Genomic DNA, 15,997 nt, shown 5'->3' with positions numbered 1-15,997 from the left:
ATTTCACAAGTTTTATACATTACATCAAACCGAACTCCACTGTCCACTGCTTCTTTCCACTCATTTCAATTAAGCAATAGTTACCAAAAAGTGGAAAATGGAATTCCGGCTAGGGTATTACGAATAGGCCATGATTAAAACCCATAGGATTGAACAGTTCCTGTCGTCTGCATGTCAGCCATTTTAAGTTGTGTGAACATGGAAACATTTTTGCTCTGTGGTTTTTGAAAGTTTTCCTATTGCTTTCTGTATCTAAACTAGTAAGTAAGTAACACAGATCTATTGTTCTTATCTAGGTATATTTTTTTTGGCTTTTTTGTTAGACCTGAGCAGGTGGAAGCCTGGTATATTAACAAGTGATAAGTGAAACAGCAGATAGCATACAATTAATGCCCAGAGTTTGCTTTGGTAAATGCATACTTATGCTTTTGGAATTTACTGTCTGATAGTTCTTCACAGAGCATAGCAGAAACATTTTGGTTAATTTAATGCTAGAGACTTTATAATGAACCTCTAATGCAGGATCGTGGGTTAAGTCAAAAGGATTGACTTTGGTCTTTCAAGCTTAAGCCCACTAGTTCAGCTATTATGGTTTAAGATATCTGTTGTTCATCTTTCTTACCATAGTATTCCATTTTGTGACTTCTGTTTTTACTCGAAATTTTGTTATTTGATTTCCCTGAATCTTAATTCAAATAGTAATGCTGTATGATAATATTGCTGTTCATTGGTCTCATTTCTTAACATTTTTTACGCAGGGCCAACAAGAAACAAAGTCCTCATTTTCGCCTCATCGCCGTCTTCATCTTTGCCTCTTCGCCTTCGCCTTCGTCTTCGCCTATTCGCCTCTCCGCCTTCGCCTATTCGCCTCTCCGCCTTCGCCTATTCGCCTCTCCGCCTTCGCCTCTTCGCCGTCTTCGCTTCTTCGCCGTCTTCGCCTCTTCGCCGTCTTCGCCTCTTCGCCGTCTTCGCCTCTTCGCCTTCGTCTCTTCGCCTCTTCGCCCTCTTCGCCGTCTTCGCCGTCTTCGCCTTCGCCTTCGTCTCTTCGCCTTCGCCTCATCACCGTCTTCGCCTTCGCCTCATCACCGTCTTCGCCTTCGCTTCATCGCCATCATCTCACTGCCTCGTCGCTGCCTACGTCTTCACCTCATCGCCATCGTTCGCCTGTGACCAACAACGATGGAACAGTCGAATCCAAGAAAAAACTCATAGCGATAGAACGTGACTTCGCCGCGGAACTTCCCGGATACTGTTTTGTTTTGTATTTCTGTATGTTGTGTTGTATTGTTAACCCGCTGGCTGCCACCCCGTTTTCTCCCATTTTTTTTGTAGCTTTTAGGGACCGGGCGCTGTTCTCCCCATGGCCATGGGGGGAACAGTCGCCAAGGCGCCTAAAGGCCTCGTGCCTTTAGGCGCGCGTAGGCAATGCACCAGCAGGGCCTTCTCCTTTTCGGCACGGTGATAGAAAGCCGGGGGTGTGCATTCCCATAATGGCCTCTATCACCGTGCCAGCCCGGACTTGTCTTCGGACAAGTCCCCCCTTGGTCGGGATCCTTCAGACGCGACAAGTAGCTACTGTAGTTGAAGCAACCTACGGGTTGCGTGGGCAACGGCAGCCAACGGGTTAACAAGTTGTGTATGTATGTATGTATGTATGTATGTATGTATGTATGTATGTATGTATGTATGTATGTATGTATGTATGTATGTATGTATGTATGTATGTATGTATGTATGTATGTATGTATGTATGTATTGTATAATATGTAAAAAGTGGCGGAATGTAGGGTGGAGGAGGGACAATAAAAATAATTCCATTTAATTTACTTGTTCGTGTGTATTTTATTTATTATTTTGGACTTATTCCGAACCACACCATATTTAGAAAACAACTAACCTCAGAACTCGCCGTTTCACTTGAAAATTTAGCTATCAGAAATTTTTCTTTAAATACCTTTTATCACTCTACCACATTCGCTTTTTACTGATGAAAACAAAACAAAAACCAGAATTTAAAAATCTTAAGAGTAAATTCTCTTTCTTTCTACAATGTGTCAAAATACAATTACTAAGTAAAGAAAGAAAGAAAAACAATCTTCATTGGTACAAGATCTTGTCATCTATTAGCACTATGAAGGAAATCAACCAATTTCAAATTTAACTTCCCTATGTTTTGATTTATGTAGGTAATTAATCACTAAACAAAAGAATGATGTTGGATATATTTTATTTACAATGAAACCATATCTTTTTCCCACCTTCATGACATGCATGACATTCCTTTTGTCATAAAGGCTCCCATGGCCAATGCAGCATATTCGGTACATCCTTGAGGCCTGCAATTGCAACTATAAAACCAAAACCGTTAAGAATAAATAGTGAAAGACCCTCTAAGTTCTGAATAAATTTTGACAATTAAGAGTGTGGGAAATATTAAACGTAATGATTACTGTTTTTATGGCAAATGTTGTGCAAAGCTGGCAAGCAAAATTGGTGCATCTGAATTACCAATATGAAATACATGCTGGGAATCAAACGAGGGTCGAGCAAAGGTTTTTCGTTAAATAATTTTCAATGCTTGGAATTAACATTCTTCCAAATTCAGTTTTACCAGAAAGATCTGTAAGAACTTTGTACGGATTTGCTTCAATGTGTAACGCTGCGCAACAAAAAGGAGTAATCTACGTTAAAGCTATGTTAAAACATACCTGAAATTACAGCAAATCTAAATAGAAATTTTCATGAGAGACCTCCATTACATCTATCTTTCTCGTCGACGCCATGCCAAATGAAACAGCTGACAGTATAGATGCGCATCAGCGGCCTCTTGCTTTCTAATTTCTAACCAAAAAAAAAAAAAAAAAAAAAGCTGAAAAAATAAATGCTCAGCTTAACTTTTATACTATGGCAATATGGCAATCAGTTTTACATAAAAAAAAAAAAAAAAATGGCGGAAAAAAAAAAAAAATCGCACTTTTTTCTCTTTTTTCTACCCGTAGCCATCTATCAGTCGGTTTCGTTATTACAGCATGTAAGCAATTTCAGTTAATTGTATCCCATTAGCAGTTAATTGAGTAGCGTGGCTGGAGAACAACGCGTGGCTGGAGGAACAATTGAAAAATGGATAAGATAATAAAACAAAAAAATGGTAAGTATAAACATTATTATATTGGTTTTCAATTATTAATTATTGTTTATTAGATCAAATTATGAAGCTGCAGGCCCAGTTATTGGAACAACACAAAATATTAGATAACAACAAAACTAAGGATGGTAGGCCTAATACGTAATGATTCTATTTATTTGCTTTTATTCATTCGTGTTTTGTAGCTCAAATTTTTGAGTCTACAAGCTCAGCTAGGGGAAAAGAACAAATTGGAACAAAACAGTTTTCAAACAGTGAAGGAGGTTTTTCAAAACTCATCCCTAACTGAACGTGAGGATGAGTTGGCATTAGGTGAACACAGTCAGGTGCCTAAACTTTTCAAATAAGAATTCCAAATAAGTATAGAATTTTAACAAACAATTATTTATTGTTTAGTTATTCAGTCCACCACCTGACAGTGTGTTAAATTTAAATTCTGTTAGTGCTGCACTAAAAGAATTGTTAGTAATAAGTCCATGCAGCGAAGGAACTGAAGAATTGTGGGACTGTATTTGGGCGGAAAATGGGTGTGGTATGGAAACACAGAAATGGCACGAGTTCAACATGAAACATGGATTAGGTACTTTTTTGGTTTTTGTCTATCAAAAAAGTATTTTTAATGCTATTATTTTGCATTCACAGAATTTTAGCGGGGGTTCAAGTCAAGTCTGGAAGTGTTACAGGATGGAAGAGTGAGCCTGTAGTTGAAAAAACACTGAGAGTGCATTACCATTAAGGTGTGAGGTAAAGTAATAGAGTAATGCAAATTGTCTAACGAGAAGTACCACCTTGTGTTAATGAATCCGTTACAACAGCAATTCTTTATAGTTCTGACAGAAGAATATGCTCGCAATCAACTCACGAATCATGTAAGGTACGAACTATACATGTGAATTAAGAGTTTTTATGCTAATGGTGTTTTATTGTCTCATAGATGAACAATAAATTTTGATCTGAAAAGGTTTCTTGTTTGGGGCAAGGTCATGAATTAATTTTTACGTTTGGATACACTACATGGAAGTTCTACACTTAATTCATATTCCCCAAACGGTATTTAAAATTCAGAAATTGAAGTGCATATCTGGGCTCCCTTCCTTTCCGTAGCCCCGTTTCCCCTTGACTCGTAATAAGCCCGTAGGGGGTCATGCCCCTACTGTACGGTATATATAAAAACAACATATACCGAGGTTTGGAGGGCTCTGGCCGGAAAGGGGACGTGGGGTGCCGCTTCGTCCGATGATGTGTTCATGGAGGGTGACGTGGCTGCCCACAAATCCGAACTAAAGGTTAATCGCTCCTGTAAAAATGTTCCAAATCTTCAGCTCTTCTTCCGGCTTCTCTTAGCCAATCACCGGGTAATCTCCCCGGTGGGTCAACAAGGCAGTGTCTCCCCCTGCCTGGGTTGACGGCAGCTTTTGAAAGGGCTATTGTGCCTTTTTAAAGTTGCAAAAATAATTGTAATGTGCAGAGAATTGTCAATAAATTTTTTTTTATAAAATGTTTTTTGCAAAAATTTTTTCTTTCATTGTCTGTGTTCGCTTTGTTCACACATTACATTTATCAACTTTTTTTTTTATTTAGCTTGCTCAATTAATTTTTATGGTTTTTGCCACCGTTGTATCGCTTATCTGTTAGTATTCAATTAGTATTTATTACACTTCTTGAATTCTTGAACTTAGACAAGGAACAACGTGTAATACCTGGATATTTTCTGAAGTAATTTTATACTTGTATATTGTTTTACTGGTATGGGAATCGATCCCCAGACATTCAGCGTGCAACGCCGATGCTCTAACATTGAGCCACGAGATATATCTACCATATTATATCTATTATCGCATATCATATGTTATAGTCTAGGATGTTTATGTAGTCTTTCACAAGTATATATTTATCTTTTTATAGTTTTCATAAGGTTAATAGCTCTGTGGTAGAGCATTCAGCTGCGGTAACTGTTACCCTGGGTTCAAACCTTAGTAGATGTATAAAGATCTACGTTTCAATTTTATTCAAAGTGTAAATGCAAGTCCGCAAGTGACTAGAAAAAAGCTAACCTGACATCATATGATTCATGGCTCATTGGTATAGCATCGGCGCGGTATGCCGAACATCCAGGGTTCGATCCCTGGATAATAATTGAATGCTTACAGATAAACGATAAACCAATGGAAACAATGCTTACTAGCAAAGGTGGCAAAAACAAATAAAGCAAAGCAAAAAAAAAAAGAAGTTGTTAAATGTAATGTGTGTACACAGCTAACACAGACAATGAAAGAAACAAATTTTGCAAAAAATATTTTATAAAAAAAATTTTATTGACAATTCTCTGCACATTACAATTATTTTTGCAACTTTAAAAAGGCACAATAGCCCTTTCAAAAGTTGCCGTCAACCCAGGCAGGGGGAGACACTGCCTTGTTGACCCACCGGGGAGATTACCCGGTGATTGGCTAAGAGAAGCCGGAAGAAGAGCTGAAGATTTGGAACATTTTTACAGGAGCGATTAACCTTTAGTTCGGATTTGTGGGCAGCCACGTCACCCTCCATGAACACATCATCGGACGAAGCGGCACCCCACGTCCCCTTTCCGGCCAGAGCCCTCCAAACCTCGGTATATGTTGTTTTTATATATACCGTACAGTAGGGGCATGACCCCCTACGGGCTTATTACGAGTCAAGGGGAAACGGGGCTACGGAAAGGAAGGGAGCCCAGATATGCACTTCAATTTTTTAAACATAAAATACCGTCTCGGGAATCCAAATTAAGTATAGAAACGTCATGTCATCCATTCAATCATTACAATTTATTCAGTGTCTTGCCCCAGCCAAGAATCTTTTCAGATCCAATGTTACTTTTAACCTATGCTGAGAAAAGAAAAAAAACACCATTAAGCATCTCAATTGTTGCTCATGTGACTTACATGACTTATAGATTCAACTTCTGGCAGAAGCTTGGGAAAGGCCATACAAATTGCAGATGAAAATCATTGTATAAGGCTCTTGAATGATAAAATAGCACCCCTAGAATGTTGCATTGTTGATAGTTGTGTTCCCAGTATGCTGAAAATCCTTTCCTATTGGATAAAATTTTTTTTTTAGATTAGACATGGTTGGCAAAAGGCAGGAGAAATGCTTTGTCAGAAATTCAAAAATTTTTCAAGAAAATTCCTTTCATACCTAAAAAGTCCATGTATGATGTTCATCGCTGCAATGCCAACGAAATGAAACATCTTTAGGGCCATTTAAGTACCCAGCTTCACCAACACTCTGAACGTAAAGGACAAGTTGTTCTTTAGCAAGAGAAGCAGAATTATTTGAGGCTTCTAGCTGTGACAGAACTATAAAAGATTGCTGTTACACAGGATTCATTCACACAAGATGGTACTTCTCATTAGACAATTTGCATACTCTATTACTTTACCTCATACCTTAATGGTAATGCACTTTCAGTGTTTTTCAACTGTAGGCTCACTCTTCCATCCTGTAACACTTCCAGACTTGACTTGATCCCCCACTAAAATTCTGTGAATGCAAAATAATAGCATTAAAATACTTTTTCGATAGACAAAAAACCGAAAAGTAACTAATTCATGTTTTATGTTGAACTGGTGCTATTTCTGGGTTTCCGTACCACACCCATTTTCAGCCCAAATACGTCCCACAATTGTTCACTTCCTTCGCTGCATGGACTTATTACTAAGAATTCTTTTAGTGCAGCACTAACAGAATTTAACTTTAACACACTGTCAGGTGGGAGACTGAATAACTAAACAATAAATAATTGTTTGTTAAAATTCTATACTTATTTTGAATTCTTATTTGAAAAGTTTAGGTACCTGACTGTGTTCGCCTAATGCCGATTCATCCCCATGTTCAGTTAGGGATGAGTTTGGAAAAACCTCCTTCACTGTTTGGAAACTTTTCCGTTCCAATTTGTTCTTTTCCCCTAGCTGAGCTTGTAGACTCAAAATTTGAGCTACAAAACACAAATGAATAAAAGCAAATAAATAGAATCATTACGTATTAGGCCTTACCATCCTTAGCTTTGCTGTTATCTAATATTTTGTGTTGTTCCAATAATTGGACCTGCAGCTTCATAATTTGATCTAATAAACAATAATTAATAATTGAAAACCAATATAATAATGTTTATACTTACCATCCTTTTGTTGTATTATCTTATCCATTTTTCAATTGTTCCTCCAGCCACGCGTTATTCTCCATCCACGTTACTGAACTAACTGAGAATGGCATCCAATGGACTGAAATTGCCTACGCCAGTAATAACGAGTATGAGCGGTAGATGGCTACGTGTCGGAAAAAAAGAAAAAAGTGAGATTTTTTTTTTTTGGCGAAATTTTTTTTTTTTTTGTGTAGAACGGATTGCCATACTTCTCACTTTTGTCGAAATTTGCAAAGAAGGAAATCTCAAAAAATTAGATAAAACTCACCAGAAATAATCAGAATTAAACGCTGATTCCGAATATAGCATTAGTTTTCCCCTAAGTTGTGCAGTTTCTGAATAAATCGCAATTTAAGTGATTTTTGTTTGTTTTTTGTAGCCAGCGCTATCTGTTAGCAAAAATATAGTTAAAATCGGTTTGATACTGGAAAGATCAATCATACTAGGATCTAGACATTAATTAGGTGTAAAACAATGTTATGTGCGTAATAAAAGTTCACTTTTGCTTATTTAGGCGAGTTGCATCGAATTTGTAATATTTGAATAATATTTCTGCTAACAGATGGCTCTGGCAACGAAAAACAAACAAAAACGACTTTGATTGCATTTAATTCAAAAACTACACATTTACGCAGAACACTAATGCTATATTTGGAACCAGCGTTCAATTTTGACTATTCAATGTGAGTTTCAAGCGATTCTAAGAGATTTTATTTTTTTCGGATTTCGAGAAAAATGGGAAGGCCTTCTCACTTTTGTCGAAATTTGCAAAGAAGGAAATCTCAAAGAATTGGATAAAGCTCACCAGAAATAATTAGAATTAAACGCTGATTCCGAATATAGCATTAGTTTTCCCCTAAGTTGTGCAGTTTCTGAATAAATCGCAATTTAAGTGATTTTTGTTTGTTTTTTGTCGCCAGCGCTATCTGTTAGCAAAAATATAGTTAAAATCGGTTTGATACTGGAAAGATCAATTATACTAAGATCTAGACATTAATTAGGTGTAAAATAATGTTATGTGCGTAATAAAAGTTCACTTTTGCTTATTGTAGGCGAGTTGCATCGAATTTGTAATATTTGAATAATATTTCTGCTAACAGATGGCGCTGGCAACGAAAAACAAACAAAAATGACTGATTGCATTTTATTCAAAAACTACACATTTGCGCAGAAAACTAATGCTATTGAGTTTCAGTCGCTTCTAAGAGATTGCATTTTTTCGGATTTTGGGAAAAAAGCACATAAATGTATTTAACTAAACTGAACACTTTTCCCTAAGCATTTTAGATGTGTAACAATACGAGATGTAGCCCAGGCTTAACCCTCCACCAACAGGGAACAAAAACATGCCTCCATTATTGCTATATCTGGAAATCAAAATCACAAACACTGAGTAGAAGAATATTTCTATTGACGTAGTAAATAGCTATTGGAAGTAAAATATTTCGAACCGCATGAATTTGCAGAAGGAGTAGAAATTTGAGGCATTCCTACTTAATCCGACTAATTCGCAAAAAGATTTTTGATGTCCAGATAACACGAGATGTAAAAAAATCCCCATCACGCAGAAAATCAAGGAGAGTTCCAGAATATTTATTTTCACTAAAAGAAACGCTTGTTGTGTTAAGTTCGCAAATCATGTTTGTAACTGGTAAGTCATCAAATGGTCGACTGCAACATTGCCAAATTTAATTGCTCGCCTGAATCACTAAAGCCATCTAGTGAGCAAAATTTTATAGTGTTACGAATAAATATTAAACGCCATCTACCGACTAAAACACTTGCAAAATTAAGAAATAAGTTTCAATTAACACATTTAGTTATCTTTATTGCGAAATGTTGTAGTTTGCTTTGTTGATGTTTCAAAAAGGTATTACCAAATGACGCCAAAAAGTAAAGCTTAAACGTAATCACTTGCACAAATACAACAAGCGAACAAGAAAGCCTATTGAAGAAACCAAGAGGCAATCGCAAACTTGAGCTATGTTAGTCAAGCATGAATAGTCCATCTAATTAAAACATATGACACAACAACATCGCCCGTTACTACAATTTCGCACGCTGAAATAATGTAACATTTGACGATCTTCGGCAATGCCAATTTGCCCGTAAACTGTTGAATCCTCGCGGATGGATACTCAAAGCTCTGCCGTGAACACAACAAAGATAACAAATTCTGAAGACCAAAGTACTTGCCAATGTCACGTTGGCGCCTTTGGCCGTTGTTGGTCGACAAATCTTCTTTGAGCAATATCGGGCTCTAGCAACGTTCACGTAGCCTGTCGAATGCTCCATATCAATTATAAACGAGCCACTTTTCTTTCGCGAAAATTTTTCCGTTTAGATTACACAAACACAATCACCGAACACTACTTCCATTTTCAAGAATGTCGTTTGCTATCTGCGGCAAGCATGCTTTTAGCAAACGGTCTTCATGTGCGGGTAGACGCGGTTTACTGCTCACTAGGAGACGGACAGCCCAAAGCAGTCACAGCTTGCAATGTCGTATAGTCAACTTGCGTGAATATCGCCCGATAACATAAGTACTAGAAGCAACATCCCTTATGAGAAAGCGTGAAACAATAGGACAGTTGTCATACTCAATGTTTGTTGTCTAAACCTCCGTCGTTGATTAAACAACGTCACAAGCTTTCGTAGAAATCCTAATGTTGTTATTCATTTTCCTCGTACTAAATTTTGTTTTGGACAAACGAATCGCATGATTTAACATATCTTTCTAAAAAATGCTAAATATTAAAACTTATCGTCATGTTTTCAAAATTTCAATCTTAGAAACGCATTAAATCTTCTTTTTCTAAAACGAAAATCACACACATCTGATGGCTGAATGCGTGCCAAGTTTGTATGACATTTCGTGCAATCACGACACAATCACGTCAACAACCTTCCGACTATTATGCAAGTGTTAGATCTCTGTTTATACACGCAGCCCTGCCTGTCACGAAGTAAATCAGCAAACAATATAACCTTACGCGTGCCATATCGTAAACAAACCCATACGTAAGCATACACCCAATCTTGACCAGAAAAAAAGAAAGCCGTACGATGCCATGCACTGCAAGAAGCATAGCGACTGTCTCTCTTCAAAGATTGGACTGAATGGCTTTAGAATAAGTTTTAGCAAAAAACTTCTCGCTCACGTCTGGTACGTGCTTTTTTTTCAAGATCCTTTCAACGTCGTGTCACGAAAGCTCCTTAAATGTGATTCACTTACGTGTTGTATCATCCACGGGCACTAAATACATGTGCAAAAAAGTATAACTGGTTTTTTTTAATCTTACAGATTCAGTGGATGGGCTTCAGTTACTATTTGTAGTTACGTTCGTGTACATTATACCCATTTCCTTCACGGTCCTATTTTTTCATCCTCAGTCGCACACGCAATGCGTCTGACTCTGTCACATCCGTCCGCGTTGTTGACTGTAACTTGCTCACGTTGGTTGAAAAATGTTTGAATCTCGGATAGAATTTTCATTAAACTTCCCACTCGATTGATTATGTGCGTGAACAAGTAAAATAAGAGAAAAGAGTTGATGCCCTTTCACGAACACTCTAACAGGTATACGCGATTGGTTTATCAATTCAAGCGAAAACGAACCGAAAAAAAGGCGTCAAATCTGCCGGGAGCTATCGATCAGCTTACATTTTACCATTGGCGTCATCGTATACAATCGATCTGATTTTAAAAAAAAGGTGGGCGGATCACCAAAACTCCCCCGCATACCTGGAACGTGAATCACATCCGCTTTCTTGGATGTTCTATACTACAGACATCAATGACGGTTGACGTCTTTAGTATAAAACATAATAACGCAAAATAGCTCTAAAAAAATTATTCGATTGCGATATACCATCGACAGACATAATAGCAAAACCGGTGAACTTGTTTATCGGTTTCAACGAGCGGCTTTAGCGTATAGCGAAGGAAGACGAAGTAGACGACAAAGAGGAACGGAAAGAATTAGATTAGTTTTCTTTCCCTCTCTCTTCTTTTTTTTATTTACGATTCCTGAGAGATTCTACAGAGGTTATTACGACACAGGACTTAATCATGGCTCATGCGGTCTTGGATTCCGCCTCTGTTTCGCTACCCAAGAGGTTAGACTTTATAGAAAATTGCGCCAATGTTGTGTATAGACTTAAACAAAAGAAATATAAGCAAACATCGTCATCAACATTATTTCTACCCCGCCTACACGAGCACCGACGCTATAAAGCTTCAGTCGGTGCTGCCTTATAAACATTTCATCTTATACATCCTGGCAACGTCAACTCGATGATCGACCTGCCCGTTTCCAACAATAAACTTTTTCTTTAGCGCACGCCGTCTGGCGTGGGCTACACTAGATAACTCTATATAGCGTTTATCACCGTCGATAAAAAATAAATAAAATAACGATGGCCACGCAGAAAGTTGAAGATGGCCCTTCTTTGCAGCCATCGACAAGAAGAAGAAACAGCAGTTGCTTATGGTCTCCGTATGTTGCACATACTTTATCATATAGCCCATAGCTACGTTTTCTTTGAGCAAAATTACGTTGGATGGTTTGTCTCCGCTCGATTTGGCCGCGTTAGTTTCCCCGTGAACGCCCTGGACTATACACGAATTGAGCCATATATATGCTGTATACCAGCCAATCGACGAATTCAATATGGCTGGGCCTATTTTTTTGGCTACTGACCATGTTAGATGGGGTACAAAAAAAATATATATATATACGATCTCATGGATTACCTAAACGAGAAAGGAAGACCGGAGATTGTATGTGATAGGAGCGGATATGATGTGACGGTCAGAAAGAAAAAGAAATCCGATAAAAGACGAGAAGGGGAATCAGGATTGCGAAGATTTCTGAATTTGTCTTGTAAATGTGCGGATGTTGACGAAGAAACTTGTGGTCTGCATTTGTCGGCTTAGTCGAGCGTGACGATGACAAATTGAATTTGAAAATGTCCTTCTCTTATTTATGTATTTGGACATGTCTCTCTCTCTCTCTTTCTCGTCTATTGATTTGCGGAGCTGATACTGAAAGGACGTCTTACGCAGTTTATTCAACTGTCAGCTCCTGCTGCATAAATCACTCGGTTATTTTATTGCCGTTTCAAATCAAATAACGTCGTTGATTTCGGGAATTGTCGAACCGTTTTACTGTATGTTTCGAACGCAATTCAGCTCGTTACCTATTTGATTAAGCGTAACATTGGTACAGTCAATCAAATGTCCCTCTTCTGTAAGAAAAATGGCTTCATCCGAATCCAACTTCCGCCATTTACCCCATTTTTCTTTTGGTATAACCAAGGAAAAATCTTGATGATGCAGAAAAATGCAAAGTGAACATCGTTTGTTCTTTACGGTGAATTTTGTTTCCCCCCTTTTAACTCAATGGAGGCAGTTTAATATACATGCATACGAGCATGCTAGTTTCAAAGGGAACAACCCGAGGGTGGATGTCGATATCGATTATTCCCGAGTTTTGTTCTCTTCCCCGTTGCCCACTCTACACTTTCCTTTTGTATCGCATTTCCATCTTTCTGAAGTTTTGCGACATATTTTTTTCGCCCTCTTTTTTATGTGTCCCCGCCTCCCGTTTCTGCATATTGATTTAGATCTGGCACTGTCTCAACACCACGTCGTGTTATATCAGTGTCTGATTTTTTTTTCTGTCGTAATGCCCTTCCCTTTTTTGTGTCTTGCAGCAACGGGTACGATATAGTAAAAAAAAAAAAAAAAAAAAAGATGGACTGATTGAAGAAACTAAAAAAAAGGCAAATGAATAAGGGCGACGTTGCCGCGATGACGCCCCACCCTTTTATTATGCATGCGGATGTGCTAAACTCTTTTAAGCCGATTGTTTTTTTCTTCCTTCTTGTACACGCCAAAATACATCAAGGATTGCCTCATCTCATTTTGTATAGCCTGCAACTGTGTTATTTCCCATTGTCTTGTCGTTTTCAAACATAACCAACAGCAGACGGCTTTCGGTATATACAATATACACACGGCTATATAACACGCTCGTTTTTTTTAAAGGAAAAAAAAAAATAGAAAGCTAAATAGCCTTTTTTTTCATGTTCCTCTGTATATTGGGCACTTGTATACGAACTAGAGCCCTTGCGGCGTCCGGAAATCGTGAGCCATTCAGATGGCCATCTCTTTTCAATCTGAAGAGATAGATTCTCGATCAGATGCCATACAAACTCGTCTTATACTAAACAAAAAACAAAAATCCCCCTTTTTTTACTGGTTCAAGTTAAGATACAGTATATCCATATAACACTACCCTATTTTTATGTCTTCAGTTTGTTTCGCAGGGGAAGGCCGTGAGTGCGTTGGAATGCGATTTCGTTCGTATACGTGTGCCAGTATCTAATGTCGTAACAATGCTACGAATGGAAACGAGAATTTGTGTGCATTACAACAACAAAGACACACATCACCGTCTTATATGGTGATGTATTCAAAGTGCGGTTTTCTCTCGTTTTTCAACGAGTACAGAATCGGAAACCGTGGCAATCGAAACGGAGCGTGAAACGATCACGGCCTTCCATTCGATACCCACTCGTGATTTTCTTTTGCCTATGTGATTTAGGGCACTTTCCATAAATTTAGTTAGAACCCCTTTATTTCCCCCCATCTATCTAATGGTGCAAAGCATTTTTATTTATTATTAAATTAAAACCCAGTGCCGTGAAATCACGACGTTGATTTGTCATTTGGACGCGCGGCTTGCACGGCCGAAAATGATTAAAACTTTAAACGTAATGAAATTAGCGAAAATGGGAACAATTATACACAGCACGAGAGGAATATAGTAATTACTGATGCCGTGTATAAAAGCTCTGCCTTTATATGTTAAATTAAGAATTTTCATTATAAATGGCGAGAAATTCCTGCGTTGCTTTGACGTTCACTTGCCTCGCCAAGATTCCTTTAATGCTACATTAACCCTTGCATTTGACGTAGATGGGCTTAATTGCTAACACGTTTTCGTTCTCACCGAAGGGCACCTCATAAAACGATCGACTGTTTGCTTATAAATGGCCAAAATAAAAGCAAAACTTACATGTGATTGGTGTGTCCTCATTGTTACCACAAATTGCCAATAGAACGAAAGAAATGGGATGCACTTGTAGAAATAGGATTGTCACGTTGTTCCCATTTGCTCCGTTTTTGTTCACGATGATCACAAGAAAAGGCCGACGGCATTTGCTAAATTTAATTAGTTAAGGATTTGCCTGTCGGCGGTGGGCGGCTGTTTGTTTACTTGCCCAACTTTCTTGAGCTCATTTGCATACATGCCCTTTACTACACACTGTCTACATGTTACGTACCGTGTAAGTCTCACTAGTTTACACAGTCGTGGGTTAAACGATCCTCACATTTCGGTTGGCAAACGACTACTTCATTCCTGTACGCCTCTAAGGGCCACTGTTACCTAACAGCTAAATTCGTCTGCTTTTCCTTTTTGTTTTCCTTGTCATTGCTTGCAGCGAAAAAGAATAATGTGTAAACAACGCTAATGATCTGCCTAAGGAATTCATCATTACCTTAGGGTATATTTCACAAGAAACAAACAAAGTCATTAATCACATGAGTTGAAAACCACTCCGCACAGTTTCTCTATCGGCTTTGTCATCTCTTTATTGTTCCACCACATCGATATCGTTACATGACAAACCTGTCTCTTTCTTACGTAGAGAAACGTCATTTTCGCTATTTAAAAATCCTTTTGTTCTTTAAATTTCCATATAAGACTCGTTCTATGGCGCAATGTTTTTCACGCACAGTTTGCTGTCTTTTTCCCGTCTATATACAAATAAATCGATGTGGTTTTTAAAATACAAGTCAGCATAAAATCCCTGCGGGAACTACGTTCCTGTGTGTAGATCCACAAATAGACCGTTGAATGGTGTGTGTGTGTGTGTGGCCAATTCTTTGCGTGTTAGCCGCAAATTATACATGCGGGTGCCGGTGTGAAACATTGACAACCGCAGCAGGAATAGAAGACGAAGAAAAACATTAGTATGTAATATAATCAATATTTATTATCAAAAGAATTCCATACGTAATGCCAGTGCTGGCCAGTATTATCGTGAGTAAGCGTGAGCAAGTCTGATGGGGTTGAACAAGTCAAGTCTGTTCGACCATTTAATCAGTCAAAAAGCCATTTCTCCGCCCTTTTTTTTTCTCTCTCTCTCTCTTTCGCACTGCAACATCCTTGTTCTTCTGTGTGTGTGTAGGTCGGAAGGATATCGACGTAGGTTCCAGCTGTTCGGTCCAAATTCATTAGCTTGGGCTGGGGGTGGGTTCTATAAAACAGCGTGGGAAAACGTGCAGCTTACATGTAATAGTTGGTAGCCGACTTGTCTCTAACATGTAAGAATAAGACGCTTGGCCGTCGTTTCTCTACTACAAGAGTGCGAACTTGCTGGGAACTGTGAAAGTACACATACACACAAAAAAGAAAGGAGGGCGGGGACGTAAGACACACACACGAAACGAGAGCGCTATATATTGATCGCAGGCAGTACAGCTTTAGGTTTGCTATACACTTTCACTCCGGCAAGCCTGCGGATGTTGCCGGACTGTGGATGTTTAGCTGCTAGGTCTTCCATCAAGGGCCTATATTGGCCGGCTCATCACCAGT

At 38.4% G+C, this 15,997-nt stretch overlaps 2 protein-coding genes and 2 long non-coding RNA genes across 5 annotated transcripts; 2 read left to right on the top strand and 2 right to left on the bottom strand.

The window, feature by feature from the left end:
• The first annotated feature begins 97 nt into the window (after positions 1 to 97).
• LOC130693187 (uncharacterized) lies at positions 98 to 1,639 on the top strand. Its single transcript, XM_057516309.2, has 3 exons — positions 98 to 114; positions 158 to 260; positions 759 to 1,639. The coding sequence occupies exons 1-3, from the start codon at positions 98 to 100 to the stop codon at positions 1,410 to 1,412; spliced, it is 774 nt and encodes a 257-aa protein (XP_057372292.1). The 3' UTR covers positions 1,413 to 1,639.
• Positions 1,640 to 2,106: 467 nt separating this feature from the next.
• LOC130693860 (uncharacterized) lies at positions 2,107 to 2,831 on the bottom strand. Its single transcript, XR_009001770.1, has 3 exons — positions 2,709 to 2,831; positions 2,259 to 2,348; positions 2,107 to 2,197 (listed from the first exon to the last, which is right to left on the bottom strand). It is a non-coding gene; the product is annotated as an uncharacterized LOC130693860 (long non-coding RNA).
• Positions 2,832 to 3,028: 197 nt separating this feature from the next.
• LOC130693844 (uncharacterized) lies at positions 3,029 to 3,870 on the top strand. Of its 2 annotated transcripts, XM_057517070.2 has the most exons (5): positions 3,029 to 3,148; positions 3,202 to 3,273; positions 3,331 to 3,471; positions 3,542 to 3,725; positions 3,788 to 3,870. In XM_057517070.2, exons 2-5 carry the CDS (start codon positions 3,271 to 3,273, stop codon positions 3,793 to 3,795), a joined length of 336 nt encoding a protein of 111 aa, XP_057373053.1. In that variant the 5' UTR covers positions 3,029 to 3,148; positions 3,202 to 3,270; the 3' UTR covers positions 3,796 to 3,870. The 2 variants fall into 2 exon arrangements, with proteins under 2 accessions (XP_057373053.1, XP_059350692.1); XM_059494709.1 differs by having other exon boundaries at positions 3,092 to 3,273.
• A 3,129-nt stretch (positions 3,871 to 6,999) lies between these two features.
• Positions 7,000 to 7,436, bottom strand: LOC130693864 (uncharacterized). Its single transcript, XR_009001773.1, has 3 exons — positions 7,305 to 7,436; positions 7,180 to 7,251; positions 7,000 to 7,121 (listed from the first exon to the last, which is right to left on the bottom strand). It is a non-coding gene; the product is annotated as an uncharacterized LOC130693864 (long non-coding RNA).
• Between the last annotated feature and the right edge of the window lie 8,561 nt (positions 7,437 to 15,997).

The sequence above is a fragment of the Daphnia carinata genome, chromosome 3 (assembly GCF_022539665.2).
Source record: "Daphnia carinata strain CSIRO-1 chromosome 3, CSIRO_AGI_Dcar_HiC_V3, whole genome shotgun sequence".
NCBI lineage: Eukaryota > Metazoa > Arthropoda > Branchiopoda > Diplostraca > Daphniidae > Daphnia > Daphnia carinata.
This window is presented reverse-complemented; position numbering and strand designations above follow the sequence as displayed.

Excerpts from the sequence above, each read along its gene's own strand:
- LOC130693844 (XM_057517070.2), top strand. Across the intron at positions 3,472-3,541 it reads CATTAGGTGAACACAGTCAG|TTATTCAGTCCACCACCTGA; the intron begins GTGCCTAAACTT and ends TTTATTGTTTAG.
- LOC130693187 (XM_057516309.2), top strand. Across the intron at positions 261-758 it reads TGCTTTCTGTATCTAAACTA|GGCCAACAAGAAACAAAGTC; the intron begins GTAAGTAAGTAA and ends TTTTTTACGCAG.